At 42.7% G+C, this 17,096-nt stretch overlaps 1 protein-coding gene across 8 annotated transcripts in view; it reads left to right on the forward strand.

The window, feature by feature from the left end:
• PTPRT (protein tyrosine phosphatase, receptor type T) overlaps positions 1–17,096 on the forward strand; it is a 432,923-nt gene that overhangs the window by 370,118 nt on the left and 45,709 nt on the right. The window contains exons 16-19 of one of the 8 annotated variants that reach the window (XM_004946992.5): positions 5,456–5,503; positions 7,660–7,808; positions 13,811–13,888; positions 14,088–14,132. In XM_004946992.5, coding sequence (XP_004947049.1) covers positions 5,456–5,503; positions 7,660–7,808; positions 13,811–13,888; positions 14,088–14,132 — 320 coding nt within the window. The remainder of the gene's footprint in view (positions 1–5,455; positions 5,504–7,659; positions 7,809–13,810; positions 13,889–14,087; positions 14,133–17,096) is intronic. The other 7 variants (XM_040650803.2, XM_040650804.2, XM_040650805.2 and 4 more) reach the window with 7 other exon arrangements.

Raw genomic sequence — 17,096 nt, forward strand, 5'->3', positions numbered from 1 at the left:
GCAAGTGGTGATGGGCTGCAGAGATGTAATAAAGCAGTTGCGCTCCATGCAGTATATCACAGTAGAGGAGAGCCTGAGGTATCACCAGGCAAGCTTATGTGTTTGTAGCAACTCCCTGTAGCACCAAATGGGGATTTGAAGTCAGCATGCAGAAATCATTGAACTCTAAGGCACCTAAACAGAGAGCTTGTTCCTAGCTCAGTGTTTGTGCTGTCCTAGGTACCACATCAAGCATGACCTCTATTAGCAGGAACATCTCAGTGGTAGAGGTAACACACAAATAGTCCTTGCACAATGAACACCTCCAGCATCAAGTTGTGCGTGGCAGCATTTGGTTTCAGATTGGCAGTTGGCTTCAATCTGGCAAAACCAAGCTCTTTATTGGTCTCCTGAACAGCTGTTTGGGTGTGAAGGACTTTCCAATAGGTGTGGGATGAGAGCAGGAGAATCCATCAAGGAGCATATAATGAAGTTTTACTGAGTTTCACGTTTCAAATGCCACTTGAAATAGGTGTTCTATTATGATTGCAGGTGAAAATCTTAAATTGCTAAGGATTGTGTAATTGCTAGCCAAAGCTAATAGAAATTACTACAGCCTCTTATGAGCAGAAAGGTTTGATTTCATTTTGTTTGGCGTGTTGTGAAAATAAGAGCAGGGATGTGTATACATATAGATTTTAAGAATAAAATTGGTTTCCATGCTATGACCTTGTATGAATGTTTTAGTCCTGAAGCAAAACGGAATTGAGTTAACAGGTATTGAAAAACATGTTCTCAAATAGATCTACTGGCACACCTTTAAATACAGCCACATGGGCTACACTGTTCTATTTTTAGTTTCAGTTTCTGGGCTTCAAAGCTGTGCTTCCTGGAGTAATTCTCATCTGCTTTCAGATAATTCCTTTCAACTCTTTGTCATCTGCTGTACAGGCATTTCTTCTTCTTAGGGACCAAAATCTTCAAACTCAACTCTTATTCTTAATGGAGTATATCTATTAAAGGCACTGAGATTTATATCACGAGTAACTGATTCTTGCAGACATGGGCCATAAGGGCCGTGGTAGTTTCTAGGCTGATTTCTGCCCGATTAGCTGTGAGGTTTTTGTATGGCAACGCTCCATTTATAAGCTTCCTGCAGTGTGTGGGAACAGGTATTATTGTGGTTGAAAGAGAAGGCTATAAAGATCTTTAAAACACCTGCAGTGGGAGATACAAGCCCAGCAAGGCCCTATTCCTCACCTGTCATGCAGGATGACAGCATTTGGTGTACTTTGCTTTACCCCTCCGTAGAAGTCAGCTGCAGAGAAAGGCCCTTGGACAGAACCTGCTGTGCCAGTGGTGCAAGTTAAGTCCTCCTGGTTTTGTGATCGGTGAGAAGGATGCAGAATTGTGAGCTCTGGACCAGATGTGCTCACTGCAGCCCTGTCACTGCGGTGAGGCACGGGCCTTTCCGGAGGAGCTCTCTGAAGTGCTCTGTACTTACATCAGTGCAAGTGTTGCCTAAGTTTTCTGTAGAATTGCCAGCTCTGACACATTGCATGCAACTTTAATGCACTGTAAGATCTGATGTACTGCGTAAGATAACAACCCATCCACCTCTGAAAGTTTTTGTTTCTTTGCTTAGATGAAGCTGTAAAACATGGGCAGCATTACAGCTGCTTTAAAGGGGATTTTGCATTTGGTGACAGACACCTCTTTTCTCACAGTGTTTTCCCCTGCAATGAGCCTTCTTGAGGCTTGGTTATTTCCTCACCAGGTAAAGGAAGAAAAAAAAAAAGCGGAAATGTTTTGCCTTCTGTGGGTTTTTGGTTTTGCTTTTTCAATTGCTTTACTTTTTTTTTTGGTTGGGGTTTGTTTGCTGTTGTTTTTCCCTTCTGCTACACTGGGTAATGGTTGCAGACTGGGATTTAATCAAGAGTGCTGTTAGAGCAGAGGAGTGTTTCTGGAAATGCAGAGATTCATATACACGTTACCTGCACTGCTGATGTTATTTATAAGGAGTGAGTGCTCAGTGGCCGCAGCATTACTTCCCTTTCCCCCTGATCCAGCAAGAGTAGTGAGGGCCCTACTGCACTGCATGGAACCCATTGTGATTGAAAGCAAACTTTAATGGCGGTGGTTTCAGCTCAGAGCTTCTCTTCATAGAAGCGATTCCATCCCAATTGTAGAGCTGAATGTATACTTGCATTTTTCTGAACAAACAGAATTTGTGCTGAATTTATTTCCACCACATGTGGGACATTTGAAAGGAAATAAAACAACTTTATTTATGACCGTACTTCTGTATAAATAATACCTACATGCCCGTATTTCATATATTTCCAGTGCTGGTGGGTTCTGCCCGCACAGATCAGCTTGCCAAATCAGAATGTTCAGAAGAAACTGTTTTTCTCATTAGATACTGGAAGAATAGAGTCATAAATCAGTGGCTATGCCAGTTTAATTAAAGCAAATTTAGAAAGTATGTGAGAGCTTGTTTAGGACATGTCTGTTAGGTGAGTGCAAAGCTCAGCTTTGCAGAGGGCTGTGCTTTGCCAACAGTTTGGACCAATATACTGTATGACAGCGTGGCTCTTATGTGCACCTACCTAGTCCCAAATTGATATTGTTGTGACCAAAGGTACTCCACAAAAAGTGATTGATTTGCTCAAGTAAAGCTTAGGGAGTGTATCCCTGCATGTTTCCTGATGCTGAGTTTGTATATACAGAGTAAAAGATGTTCAGAGCATCCTTTGCCCTATGCCTGCATTCCAGCACTTTCCTCCTGCCAGGCAGTGCTTGTTCTGTAAGCCTCAGTGGTGCAGCTGGGCCCTTGCTCATCACACAGCCTTTTCTTTGGGGAATTCTCTTCTGCTTCAGCAATAAACCTTCCCTGAGTTTGGCTTCGCTGGCCCTGCTGTCCCTGCTAGCCAGTAACTGTAGGGGTTGCCCTTGGGGAGGCTGTGAGAACCAGTGAGCTACACTTAGAGCAGGACCTGCACCTCAGCTCTGGTTAGGGGATGCTCTTTTAGGGGTGGAGATCACAGTGCAGAGTGCTGGGCTGGGGAGGAGGAGCCATCTGCCAGGCTGCAAAAGGCTGCACTGCTTTATCTCCATCAGCCTGTGGGGCTGCAACCTCTGGGGAGATCTCCCAGCACACCTGAGTGATGGGCATCCTCTGCTGTCTTCAGGTTTCCCAGAGTCTGAGATGAACTTCCTTTCCTGTCATTGAGCCCCATTACTTTTTTTCCCAGTGCTGCAGACCAGGAGAAGAGCTTCCCTGTGATATCCTTTCCTATGTTTGAAGATGCCAGCTCAATTTCTTTGTCTTTGCTCTGGGTGAAAGAGCCGTACTTCTTTTGGCCTTTTCTTGTAGATGGTGTTTTCCAGATTTACCTTCCTTGTTCTACATTGGTGTATGTCCCTTTGGTACACATCCTTCTGAAGTGCAGAACTGCATGCTGTTCTGCAGCAGAGCCTTTATCACCACTCAGAGCAAAAGGATTACCCGTGTCCTGCAGACTGCAGAGCCATCTATAATCCCCACCTTCTTTTTGCACAAAGACTGGACTGCTCCTTCAAGTTGAGCTTATGACCTATTACAGATCTAGGGAGTAAAGATCCTTTTCCGAAGATCTGCTGGCTCATCAGTGCTCCCAGTAGGGTGTTGGCAAGGTTGATCTCTACCTCAATTTGTGCAGATTTCATATTAAATAACGTGTGTACTCCTAGCAGGCTGCTGCACACAAATATCTACTAGGAATCGTGTTTTGTAGCTTTCTTAAATTGCTTATTGGAAATGAGGGCAATATGCAATTTTTGTCTGTAGGAGGAAATTTCATGTTTAAGTTACATGATCTATACCTAATGTCTAAATTACCTGTGCATGCAAATCCGCACTGTAGTATATATAATCCATCCTTGTGAAACATCTAAAATTAAATCTGTCAACGTACGTGTACAAGAGCTTTTTAGGAGTGGCAGTTACAGATTTAACATTCATGCATGAAAAATTGACATAAAAATTTGAAGAAGAGCCGCTTTTAAAAATATAATCCTTGAAGTTTACCCAAGCCTTTGCAAAACTGGAATCTGATCCTATGAATACTTTGAGCTGAAAATATTCCTTGAGGTTTCTGATTAGTGCTCATGGTAGTGGATGCTTTTGACTTGATGCTAAATTTGTATTCCTGGATTGTTAAACTGGAAGCCCCTCAATTTTAATTTAGCGTTTTATATTCTCTCGTGAGCAGAAGTTTCAAAAATAGCTAAACCAAATCTCCATCGTATTTTTTTTTCTCAATTTGCACTTAGTTCAGGTTCACTGCTAACAGCTCTTGTCCTTGCTTTAGTTGGGTTAGCTTCAACTGCCTGATTATGCAGCTGGTTTCATTCTTTTTGTTCTGCTTTGAGCATCTTTCTGTCTCATCACTCCTGTGTGTATATTGTGCCCATAAACATCATCTCTTCATTTACGAATCCTCTTGAACTGAAAAGGGCAGCCCAGTAAACCCCATCCATGGATTCTCATTTTCTTCCTGGCACGTTCTCCTCACGCTTAAATGTAAAACCACCGCTAATATCGCCCCATTCACATTTTGACATTTCTGTCTCTTCACCCCATGTTGATTGTATCAGACTCTTCCTCCAAGTATCTGCCCAGTCCTTTATTTCTTCCCCTTTTCAACTGCATAATGCATGAGACAGAAAGTGTCTCCTCGGTGCCTGGTGACAGCCGTGCTGGTTGCACGCCGGAGGCAGCCTGCAGCCGGCCCATGATTGACACTAATGCAGTGATAGCAGTTTCCTTGGGATGCTGGCATTGTGGTGTTTGGGGGAAGCTGGTCAGCACGGAGAGCAGGAGCTGTGTCACTGATGCTGCCTGTCAGTGATTCACAGAGATCTCTTCAAGTGCCCTATTTTTGGAAACAGCGTTCTCAGATAAATGCATTTCCAATTCCAGAGGCATTTTGACATGCTGGCAAATAAACCTCTACCTTGCCGTTGGTTTAAGTTGCATCCCTAACGTTCTAGAAAGTGCTAGTCATTTGATTTTATAATCCCTTCTGCGAATTATAAAGATGGCGAGGACCAAATAGGCTTAGTCCTGTGCTGCCACTCTACCCAGACACGTAACTGAGACAGAAAAGGCACATTTAGAAACCAGGAGCCCCTTGATGTGTCTGGCAAGCTTAGCTCTGAAATCCTCAAAAGAGATCTGTCTTCCTTTTCCCTCTAAATTTAGACGAAGAATTTTTACATCCTTGCGAGAGAGAGGGAGGAAGGTGGGAACGGATAACACCGCGTTGAAAGCCAATTGTAGCGCTGTCGGATGCCCAACACTTTTCTGTGTGGCTTCTCCTGCGTGCTCCCCCTGCGCTTGCAGCAGCCTCCGCTGGTGAGCAGCCTGCGCAGGAGGCTGCCGCCTCGGGTCCTAGGTCGAGAACCTTAAACTCATCTCACCTTTTCTTTTTAGGCATTCAAGCCAATGTTTTAGGGGCCTCTCTGTCTTCTACAGGACCAGGTAGAACTGCTTTGCCATAGGGCTTTCGTAAGCAGGCCTTTGGGGACTCACGGGCTTGGGTTTGGGGTGATTTTGTCCCTGCGCAGAACGTGCAGAAATGGTATTGCTTGCCTACTGAAAGAGGAAGGAGCTCGCCAGCTCTTTGTAGCTTGTTGGCATTTCTGAAAGGAAACCAAGCAATGGGACTTAGGGGTAATTACGGCCGCAAATATTTTAATCTGGATTTAATAGGGAAGTCACCCTTTTTGACTCGCTATTTTTAAACATCAGTAGTGGCAGTGTGTAATGGCTCACCCCAGCAGTCCAGAGTGCTTGTTATTAAGGACTTGTGCATTTTGGATTAGCGCTTCCCACTGAGAAATTTTAATTCCTGTTGCCAAAGAATTCACGTAGCCGTGTATGATTAGCAAATCTAAAGGATTAAAATAACCGCATAGCAGGGTTAATACGCTCCCAAACTATTGTTGTTACCTCAGGGACCACAGCACAAAACAAGGGGGCTCGTGGTTAATAAATCTGGCTGTGTTAGCATCGCTGTGTGCTGGAAGCAAAGCTTTTAACATCATTAAACGCCAGCTTTTTGCTTCAGCGTTCAAGGCCGGTTCCTCTGTTCGCATCTTTATCTACACAAGTGGATATCATGGAGATTTTGTGAGATCTAAGTATGCACTCTATAATTATGTCTCCAATTGGAATAGCTGTGGGCTGGAATTGAAAGCACGAACAGCACAAGACTGAACCGGCTAAGCAGATGAGAGAGATGCATTTGTTCACAAGTTTCCAGCAGGCATTGGACATTTCTCCACAAATTTTTGCTCTCCTGGTCTGGATTCAGCAGCTTGCCTTAAGATAGCCGCTCCTCACTGAGATGGGCAGAAGGCTTCAGTTCTCTCAGAGCCTTCCATGCCAATGGATGTGGCTGGCCCAGCTGCCCCACTGGAGGAGGGCTGGGGCTCAGCTGTGTGCCGGGACCTGCCTGTAAATGCCACTGACGAGCGTTGTGAATAAATAAAGCCTGTTGCAAGCAATATCCTTTTAAGAGCCTAATGAAGTTTAAAAGATGGGGAGTACTTACCATAAGCATGTCATTTCAGTGAAGAAAAACCTCTTTGCAAAATGATTTAGTTGTTAGGATTTTTTTTTTCCCTTTCATTTAAGAGGAAAAAGAGAAAACCGAAGCTCCTACTTACAGTAATCTGTTTTTCTCCCTTTTATTTTGTTTTATTTTCTTATCTGCGGAAGCCGTGTAAGCAAAGTTCCTTGCTAGTGCTGGGGATTTGTGTGCTATTTTTTCAAGGTGCGGGTTGTAGAATGTCACACATTCATTTTTAAACACTTCTGCTCACTGGTATGAACGAAGCACAGGGCAGTCAAATGTCAGTGGAAGCTTAGCAGCTCACTCTTCTGCTCTCCACTTCCTCGCTATTAGCTGTGTTTGCAAAAGAGGAGCCTCTTAAGTTCTTGGCTTTGTTACTCTTTTTGGAGCTGGCAGTGTTTCTACTTTGAGGTCTCCTCAAAGACCCAAATTCCCAGAAAAAAAAGACATATCTGGACACAGTCATTTTTGAAATTATTGCAGCCTTTAACTTGCCCCTCTCTTCCCTGAGTGCCGCTCCTCAGAGCAATTTCTCACATTCTAGCAGGGACTGCCATCCTCCCCGCCCTGCTTGAGCCTCCTGCCCAGCTGCCCAGTGGCACAGCCTCGGGTCACACTGCTCCCTGGAGCCTCCACAATCAGCCCCAGGTGCAAGCGGCCCCGTGGGATGGATGTGGAGATCCCACATACCTCCAGTGAGCCCTTCCCATTGCTGCCCATGCCCGGTGCCCTCTGCTCTTCCTGGAGCAGATGTCACCTGCTCCAAGGGCTTTCCTTATTCCCTCTCCTTTGGTGACGTAGTGCTCCTACTGCTGGGGTGATGTGGGTTTGTGCACGATGAGTTACTGGGAGGGACAGCCAGGCTCACAGCCTGGCATCACTACATTTATTTGGCTCCATAATATATTAAAAAGCTGTGGGGTTTTCTCGCTTGAAGTTCCACGTGCCCTGCATGTTTCTTAAGTGTCATAATTGCAAGTTTCGAGATATTTTCTCATTGTTTTGTTTCTAATGAGGGAAAACTGACCTCGCTTTCTCCCATCTTCAAAATACCCTAAAGGAAGCTAGCCAAGAAGCAGAAGGAGACTCAGACCAGCACACAGAGAGAGATGGGTCCTGTGGCCGCTTCAGACAAGGCCTCTGCCAAACTCAGCGCTGTTCACAATGAAGAAGCTTTCTCTTCCAGCTGCCAAGATGTTAATGGATTCAGTAAGTTTAACTTGCTTACAATGGATATGTCCCCTTTGGAGAGCTCTGGGTTCTTGAAAGGACCTATTCCTATGGGCACAACAATGAGAAGCTGGGAGTGGCAGTGAGAGGGTTCTTTGCAAAAGCTTGCTAGCAATCAGTTGTTGAAATGCTTCTAACACTGCCCCTATTTTAACTCTCAGCTGGGTGGGGAGCATTCCTTCTCACTCCGAGAAATAATTTATAAAGTCTTTTAATAATTGCATCAGACATTCAAAAAGGCACATGTTCATTTGTTCCTCCGAAACAGTTTTTCCTTTGTGAGTTGATGAGTAAAATCACTTAGCTGACGTTTAGGATGGAAATACCGTTTTCTGTATGGAATTTTTATGAAAGAAAACAGTCTCCCGGTTAGAAATGGAAAGACATCATTTCTTCTTTTGTCTGTGTCCTCAGTTTATCCTTCACTCAACGTCCGTAAAACTAGTCGTAGTTAATAATTGTAAACCACTCAGACCTCTGTAGCTGGAAGACTGTGGGCAAAGCAGCACTAAGTTACCCTTTAGACTCTCTAGATCCAGGTCGAGTGCATGGTGGACTGCATGGTGGATTTGTAAACCTTTTCGTATTAAATAAATTTAAACTTAGACACTATGGGAGTGTCACTCCTTCTTTTGATACTTACCCTATAGTTTGAAGAGGGTTCAGCTCTGAAAGCAAAATGCATACTTGGAATTCTTGTTATTTTTGAGCATCTTTAGCAAAGTGTTTTTCCCCTAATTACTAACAAGGGATTGCCTATGATTAAAAAAATTTTTTTTTTTTTTTTTATCACTGAGACCTTTCTTTGTAACCTCAGATTGATCGGGACAGGCTGAGTGAATTTTTTTTTTCCCTCTGTCTGTAGGTCATGTCAAATTCTATCTGCATGCATTGCTACTGTCACTCTATGTAACATACCTGTGAGATGGATAAGTAGGTGTTTGGGACCGTCAAGGCGAGCAGTGAACACTTCTCTCTGATATTAAATTGACTTGACTCAAGATCTAATTTTCTCAGGTGCTGAGTAGCTGTGCCTCCTAAAGAAGACAGCATGAGTTGTCACTGCCTCATATCTTTGAAAGACAGGATAGCAGAGGGCAGCACTGTAACAGGCAGCCTAGAAACAGCAAAGGTAGTTTGTTTGAAATGCATGAGGAAAAGAAAGTTTTTCACTTTTCTTTAGAATCTGGATTTTTAAAACTTGTTTTCTTTTGTGTTTTTTTTTTTTCCAACCAGAAAATAAGAGAAGAGCCTGTAATGTGACCTCATTTCTTTCCTTGATATTTTGAGAGACTAATTAAAACAGCTGAGTCATTTGCTCGAAATAGCAACTATAGGAAATGTTACATCTAATTTTATAAAAGAAGCATACCTTCAGGTTTTCTTTTTCGTTCTTTTAAATCAGTAAGTCCTTTGCTTGTCTGACATCATTGCAGATTTTATCACCACCTCTCTCTGTAGCACAGCCTGATTTAAGCCATAGGCTGATTCTTTCATTTTTTTCCCCTCTTCATACCCATGAGCAATAATCACTGGTAAGCCTTCATGATTTCTCCACGTTTTTTTTTCTGCCAAGTCCAGGATGCTGAGGTGTTGGAGGTAAGTTCCATCCTGTGCAAGAGTGTGCACGTGCTGATGCCAGAATTTTATGGGTTTGCAGCTGATCAAGGAAAAAAAGCAAGGGAAAAAAAAAGTAAAAGCCTTTCTTTTTTTAAAAAATTACTTTAATGGAGTTTAATACTTAAAGATTTTTATATGGGCCTGCTCCTACTTTTGAATAGCGTAATTGGATTACTTTGTAACTTTCCTTCTAACTAATACAGTTTTACGGGGGCTATTCATCCTAGCTTTTGAAATCAGCTCTCTCTCTTGAGTAAGAGTCAAATTCCGTCTTAAATGTGCCTTTTACCTCACAACAGAAAACAGTGCTTGTGAATATCTCATGATAGGTGCTCATCCTCTCCTTCCTGACCTCAGTTATGAGAGTATGAGGATTGTGAGTTAGCTGTAGCAGTGACTGGGAAATACCCCTGCCCTCTACTGTTAGTAAACCTGCTTATTCCTTCACCGACTGCCACCTCATTGCTTCAGAGGGAATGTCTTTGGAAATGTTCAGTATCAGCTCTTGCAAATGGTGCTGTCCATAAATTCATGCCCTGTTGGCCATGTGCAGATCTGAAGTCTGTCGCTTGATAGAGGTGTTTATTGTCAAATGCAATTATGTCTGGAACATCTCTAGCCTCTGGGTACAGGCTGGGTGGAAAATGGATTGAGAGCAGCCCTGAGGAGAAGGACATGGGAGTGTTGGTTGATGGGAGACTCAACACGGGCCAGCAGTGTGCAGTTGCAGCCCAGAAGACCGAATGTACTGCATCAACATGGGGGGGTGGCAGCAGGGTGATGGAGGGGATTGCGCTCCTCTGCTCTGCACTTGTGAGGCCCCACCTGCAGTACTGCATCCAGGCCTGGGGCCCCCAGCACAAGGAAGGCGTGGAGATGTTGGAGGGGGTCTAGAGGAAGCCACGAAGATGCTCAGAGGGCTGAAGCAGCTCTCCCGTGGAGACAGGCTGAGGGTTTTGGGGTTGTTCACTCTGGAGAAGAGAGGGCTCTGGGGAGACCTCAGTGCGGCCTTCCAGTGCTTAGAGGGGCCCAACAGGAAAGCTGTACTCTGTCAGAGGGTGTGGTGATACAACAGGGAGCGGTGGTTTTAAACGGAGAGAGGGGAAATTTAGTTTAGATGTCAGGTGGAAATTCTTTACTCAGAGGGCAGTGGGGCCTTGGCACTGCTGTTCAGAGAAGTGTAGGTGACCCATCCCTGCTGGGGACCAAGGCCTGCTTGAATGGGCCCTGGGCACCCTGAGGTTGAGGGGGGGGGGGGGGGCCAGCCCATAGCAGGGGAGGTTTGGGTCTGTAAGGGCCCTTCCAACCCAAACCATTCTGTAATTCTGTGCTGCTATGCTGGAGCAGGGAGACTTCAGATATTGCTGAAAAAAATGGAATGGAAACAAGCTCTTAAATTTTCTGGCCCAAAGATAAGCTCTTTATGCCCCTTTCCATCCCAGAATGATACTTGTTATTCAGGCCAGTTTCTTTCTGCTACTTAAAAAAAAGTTTAAACTGCAGAGATTTTATGGACTCAGCCCATGTCTCTGCCACAACGTGGAATCAGAATACATGTTTGCTGAAAGACAAACTAGTCCAACATTATTCCAGTTCGTCTAGTTCTACCCAAAAGTCATCTGAAGTGAGTTGTACGTTTTTCTCAAATGCAGTCTTTAAAACTTATATATCTTAAATCTCTTAAAAGTATATTGCAGAGTTTGAGACGGTTCCTTATCTTTCAGGTGAGTTTGGAAAGCAGTATCATTTTCCTCGGAGTGGCACAGCACGGCCACGTGCAGACACTGACTCAGCGCAGGGTTGTTGTGGAGCGAGGTGGCAAATGGGAGACAGGGAAGGCCTAAAATTATCCCCCAGTATCTGTGCACCAACCAGAAAGGTGTGCAAGGGGTTGTTATTGCACATAAATTCTGTGCAATTTGGCAGCCCATCTGTGCGATGAGAGGAGCAGCAGTACATCATCTCAGCAATGATGTGCTGCTACATCGTGCATGGAGGAGACTGCTTTTCAAATGATCCAAAGGAGTGACCCTGGTACAGTCCAGGTGGATAGCCTTAACATTACTGGCAGAGGCACAGTGTGAAGGTGCCTTTTAGGATGCTTTTAAGGAATTGAGATTTGCATTAGTAAGTGGTATTGTTACTGTGCTCTTAGCAGCAAAAACAAGGAGATGAAAGGAAAATTTGGTTGGTACTCAGGTTGTTAATGATCATCTCTAATCAAGATCCATCTAAATTCATACCTCTTTGTGTCCTGCATGCTTTTGTGATGAAATGCAGAGGTCTTACAGATTTGCCACAGGTCAAGACAGCTAGTTGCATCAAGATCTCATTGTTATTGCTACTCCACAGATGATCTCCACTTTTGGATAGGATGTATTCTAAGCATCTGTAGGATCATGACCACGAGACATATTCTGACATATTCTTTAGCCAAAAATTCTAAAATAAAGAGTAATAAACAAAAACAAACAAAAACAACATTTAAGTCAAAAGACCCAAATCCCTTTCTTTGTCTTTCATGCTGATTTGCTATTTTTTCAGAGTTGATTTCTTTACAAAATGTTAAAATAAATTAGGGAGAGCTGTTTTTGTAACAGGGAGGAACATCCACCATTGTGCACGAGTAGGGTGGCCTCTCGTGCCACTCCTGCATATAGAGGATTTGAAATCAAGTTTTTATCTTTGCTGTGAAGTCCTCTCTGGAAGTGTCTCTGTGACTCACACACACTGGTGCTGGTGGGTACCTTTGGTGAGGCCGCATTGCTGTGTGTGCATCTCTCCTACAACAGCCACCTTGGCTGACTTTGAGAATGAGTTCTCTGAAATTCTTAATTTACCTCCCTGTCTCACAAATACGGTTCATTTCAGAAACCTTTGTTGGTAACATTTGTAATCAAATTCACTGATGGAATTGATGTGTTCACTTTTAGATATGCCCGAGTAATTTACAGTTGGCAATTCCTGGAAAAACTGTGGTCCAATGTACTGCTGTAGTCCCACATTCCAGGAAATCGGAGGACTTACTCTGTGACTCTGGCCAACCAAAGTATTCTTGATAGTGCTGATCTTACACATCTGTAGAAGTGGCCAAATTCCAAGTGTGGTACAGAGAAGGTCTTATTTAGGCTAACTAACAGGGAAGAAGGTGGAAGAGGTCCCAGATGAGAGATGCACTAAAGCAGACTAAGCTATGAGAAATTGCATTATCTTAATGTGTTTTCAAATGGTCAAAGTCTGACGATGTAGCAGAAGAATGCAAAGCTGGAGCAAGTCCATTATAAGTTGATTATAAGCCGCTTAGGAGGTAATTCTGAAGACTTTATGAAACTCCCTAGGATAGTGCCTTCTTTCATTCATTCCATAGAAGAACTTGAAATTTGTAAGTGGTGTTTTTTCTAAAGATACAAAAATTGCTTCTGAAATTACTTTGATGTATACTGACTTTTATCTACTTCTACTGGATTATGGAATACTTTTTCCTGTGTTTATCTATTGTCATCTTTCTGATGTACTGAGATTTGTATTAGCTTGTTTCCCAACATTTTGAGGAGGAGATAAATGTCTGTAAGTCTAAGAGTGAATGCAGAATGATAACAAAAGAATATACATTCAGAAATGATGGATTATCGTAAGAATGTACATGTATGCTGTTGTGGATATAAGCCAATCTCGTACATTTGCTAGCAAGAAAAGATTCTGCTGTGAGGATGTGGAGCCCTGCCTCCTTTCCATAAATATTTGATTAATATGGGAATTATTTGTGGATTTGTTCCAGAGAAAGCTAATGCTTTAGATGGGAGAAAGTAGGGATGTATGTCCTGCTGAAAGAACCCATCTCTCAGGGGAAAAGATTATAGGATTTGCTATTAAGTGTTCTGCGTTGAAGAACAATTCCCTTCTTATCTTGTATGGTTTTAACAAAAAAAAATTGCTACCCTGCCTGTGTATTTTTGTGGTACTAGTGTACACTGTGCTTAGCAGGCTTATTTTACTGTTAATAATGCATTTTATTCTCTGTAGTTTGTATTTTGGGTGTTGTTTTCAAGGATCATTCTCTTAGATGTTCCTTTGGTTTAAAGAAAAAAAGAGGTCTGTAGAATATAGTCCTATATGTGTAGGAACACACTGATTTACAATAACTATAATACTATATTTGGGGTCTGGAGTGCTTATATTAAAGAAAATCCATCATGATGACATTGTAATAAATGTAATATGCATGTTGAGATGAAAAATATAATTCATTTTGATAAGCCTTATATATCCCATATTACTGTGTTCTTTGAGGAACATTCTCCCTGTTCTTTCTCTCTCTTAATATATGTCTAAAGTCTTTTCCTTATGTCTTTCCTACCTAGCATCACCCTCTCCTTGTTCATTTTCTGTCCAAAGCAAAACCCTTCAGAGCAAATCTTTGTTGAATTCCTACTACTCAGGTACTAGTGCCAGACTTTTCTTTCTTTTCTAAATTCTCTTTACTTTTGTGCATTTCCCGATATGACCTATAGACTGAATCTGCTGAGTATGAGATGAAGCTAACCTTGTTTTCATTTTTTGTAACTTTTTTTTCCTATTGATCTTCTGTTGATTTGCAATGACCTGTGTCACGTGGGTGAACGGAATTCCGTCTCAAAGTATCATCAGACACAGTTCCATCGACCACGCTGTTAGGTAAGACAGGTATGGTGGTACTCCCTTCATTGGAGAGAAAACTTGCTCATTGCATCTTGCAAATAACTTAGAGAATGCTGTTAAGTGGCTGGGCTTCAAAATCATAATTAATCCCATGATCATGTGCTCTGTTACTTGGAAAGTCTTTGGTTTCACTCATGCTTTATTATCACTGTTAATTGATTATATTTATTTGTTTAAGAAAAGACAGTTCAAAGTATACGGATGTATTTGGAAATCAGAGGGTAGGTTTGGGAAGCGGGCCTTCAGCTTTGCTAGGAGTTAAATGCTAAATATTGCAGCAGTCTGGTATGGACGTGACAGGGTAATGAAAAGGCAGGTTCTGAGAGGTGAAGGCTGTGCTGTGGCTGCTGGTAACTTTAAAGAGAGATGGTGGTGTGCTGCAGTGTGTGCAGCTCCAAGCTTTTGGATTTTTAAAAGTGTATTAGTACAGTAAGTTAACGGAGAGAACAAAATTGACAGAAACTGTAAGCTGATAAAAAGAAGTTATTCAGAAACTTACTGGAGGTATACCCTTGAAAGTGAGTAATAACAGCCTACAACTTCGGGCTCTCCCTGGAGGATGCTGCCTGCGTGTGGAATTTGAAGAAGGCAATTCCTCTGCTATGAATCAGAAAGATGATATGTAGTTGATCAGAATCTAACCAGTGGTATTTATGAAACCTGTCATTTTGGATTATCTACAGTAAATGTTCAGTTCCAGACACAGTAATCTACCATGTCTGCTTTAAACATTACTCTGGGCACACCGAAGGCCTATAGTTAGACCAGGAAGAAATTACAACCAAGCACTTAAGTGCCTTGGCTTACAGACTAACAGCCAGAGAGGCTTGCAGGGACTGCCACAATATATACATTTATCCTGCTGTATATCAACATGCCTGATGGCGACGAATAAGCCCTCTTTTGATGTGATGGAGAAGGAGTCTTCTTTTCCAGAAGGTTTCTTCTCGTTTCCCAGAGACTCGTTGTCAACAGGAAAGCCTGGAGGTGGATTTATCTTTTGACTGTGCTTTAGAAACAGTGCCCAGACCTGCATTTTGCTGGAAGAGGTCAAACTGCTCTCAGTGGTGCTCAGCATCTGTGAAAATGGGGACCCAAGTCTGAGGGAGGTGTTATTACCTCTGTGTCCAGAGAGCAAGCTGCACGCTTCTGATGCTGAAGCTCAAGGAGTAATAGAATCAAGCTATGCCTCTCACAGGGCAAAGAAAATGCTAAAAAAAAAAGAGCTCTCAAAGCTTTTAAAACCCCACATTTAGGGAGGAAAAATAAAAAAAAACAAAGTTGGGAATTAAAGTAGTCTTGTGCTTATGTATTCAAAACTCTACATATTCAAAACTCTTTAAAACTTAGCATCTACTAACCATTATCTCTAGGCTGAGTAAGGATTGATATCCTTGTCTTACACACAAGAAGTTAAGCACAGAGCATTTTAAGACATGATTTACACAGACTGCTCACCCCTGAGTTGCACCTGCACTGAGCAGCCACAGGTCCTGCAAAACAGCTCTTAGCACCAAAGAAATTTCTATCTTGTGAGTTGTAGACAAATGGAAGGCCTGACGTTCTGACCTCTCGGACAAATCCACCAGACATTGGAGGATGCTGTATGAGCAAAATGAGTTTAATTTTTGACGTTTATTAATTCCTGGGAAAGAAAAAGATCTTAAAAAGGGCATCAGTCATCTCACCACCAATATCTGACTCAGGGCACCACCTGTGCTTCAGTGCTATTTGTTCCCATCTGTTATGCCTTCTGCTAATAAATGTTGTATATCTGCCATGCTAGATGACTCCCAAGGCTTGACTGTGACATGATTTCTTGATAGTAAGATACAGGGGATTTTTTTTGTGCCTCTGCCATATCTTGGGCTTGACTAACACTTTTTTATGTAATGCATGTTTTTAGCTCTGTAATTTGACTTAGAGTTGTAGATTCCAAGTCTTAATGGCCTTCATAAGCATCTTTGCTGGGGAAGAGAATATTTAATACTAGCAAGTGAAGGAGGCAGTTTGTCCGTTTTTAATATTTCAGTAAGGTTCATGTTGTATGACTAATGTAAAGTCTGAAGGGGAGATGGTACCACTTCAGAGGTTGTTTTTGGAGAAAATGTGCATGGCAAAGTCAATCAGTAAATGATATCAGTGCAGGCTCTTCAGGGGAGCCAGCACACCTTTCCCTTGCATCCCTTTGTGTCGTCTTCTCAATTCACTTATGCAAGAGCGTCCTAATAAGAAGAGTCCCTATCCCCCAGAGGATAAGGACAGTAGTGCCTCATGGTTCCTTGCAGATGGGTGGAACAAGCAGAGAAATCTCAATGTTGGGACATCTTGCACAAATCCTGGCTTGCATTAAATATATATATATATACCAAGAAATTTGCTTTGAATGTCACTGTTCTGTAGCTTGGGTGGGCTTTTGCTTGTGCCTACCCACCCTGCTTGGGGTTTATCCACAACTTAATGTTTGAAGAACAGAAAAGATGCTTAGAAACTGATATTGCTGATATTGCTGCATTAGCAAATCTGACTATATAAATTGCATTGAAAACTTGAAAATCAGTGGCTCAGTCTATTCAGTGCTATCTTCTGGCCATGTCAGTCTCAAAGAGACTGTGGCAGAGGCTTTCACTTCAGTTCACTGTGCTAACGTTGTCCTGCAACAGAGGTGGGTGATATGGAGGGCTGTTCAACTTGAGCTGAATTTCCCTTACATTTCTTTTTGACTACAGATAATCAAAACTGTCCCAGGCTTTAGTGGCTTCTGGCTGCGGGTGCTGGTTTGAAGTTGCCAGTAGCACTTCAGCTGATGAATTGCTCTGTACTGCAGGCAGATCTGCCTCTTTTCACATAGGTTTGGCAAAGTCCACACATCTGAAGAGCTGCACAATGATGTGTGTACCCAGTAGTCCCAGTTTTCAGCCCATATCACCAAAGCAGCTTCCTTAGATT

Source organism: Gallus gallus, chromosome 20 (assembly GCF_016699485.2).
Source record: "Gallus gallus isolate bGalGal1 chromosome 20, bGalGal1.mat.broiler.GRCg7b, whole genome shotgun sequence".
Lineage (NCBI taxonomy): Eukaryota > Metazoa > Chordata > Aves > Galliformes > Phasianidae > Gallus > Gallus gallus.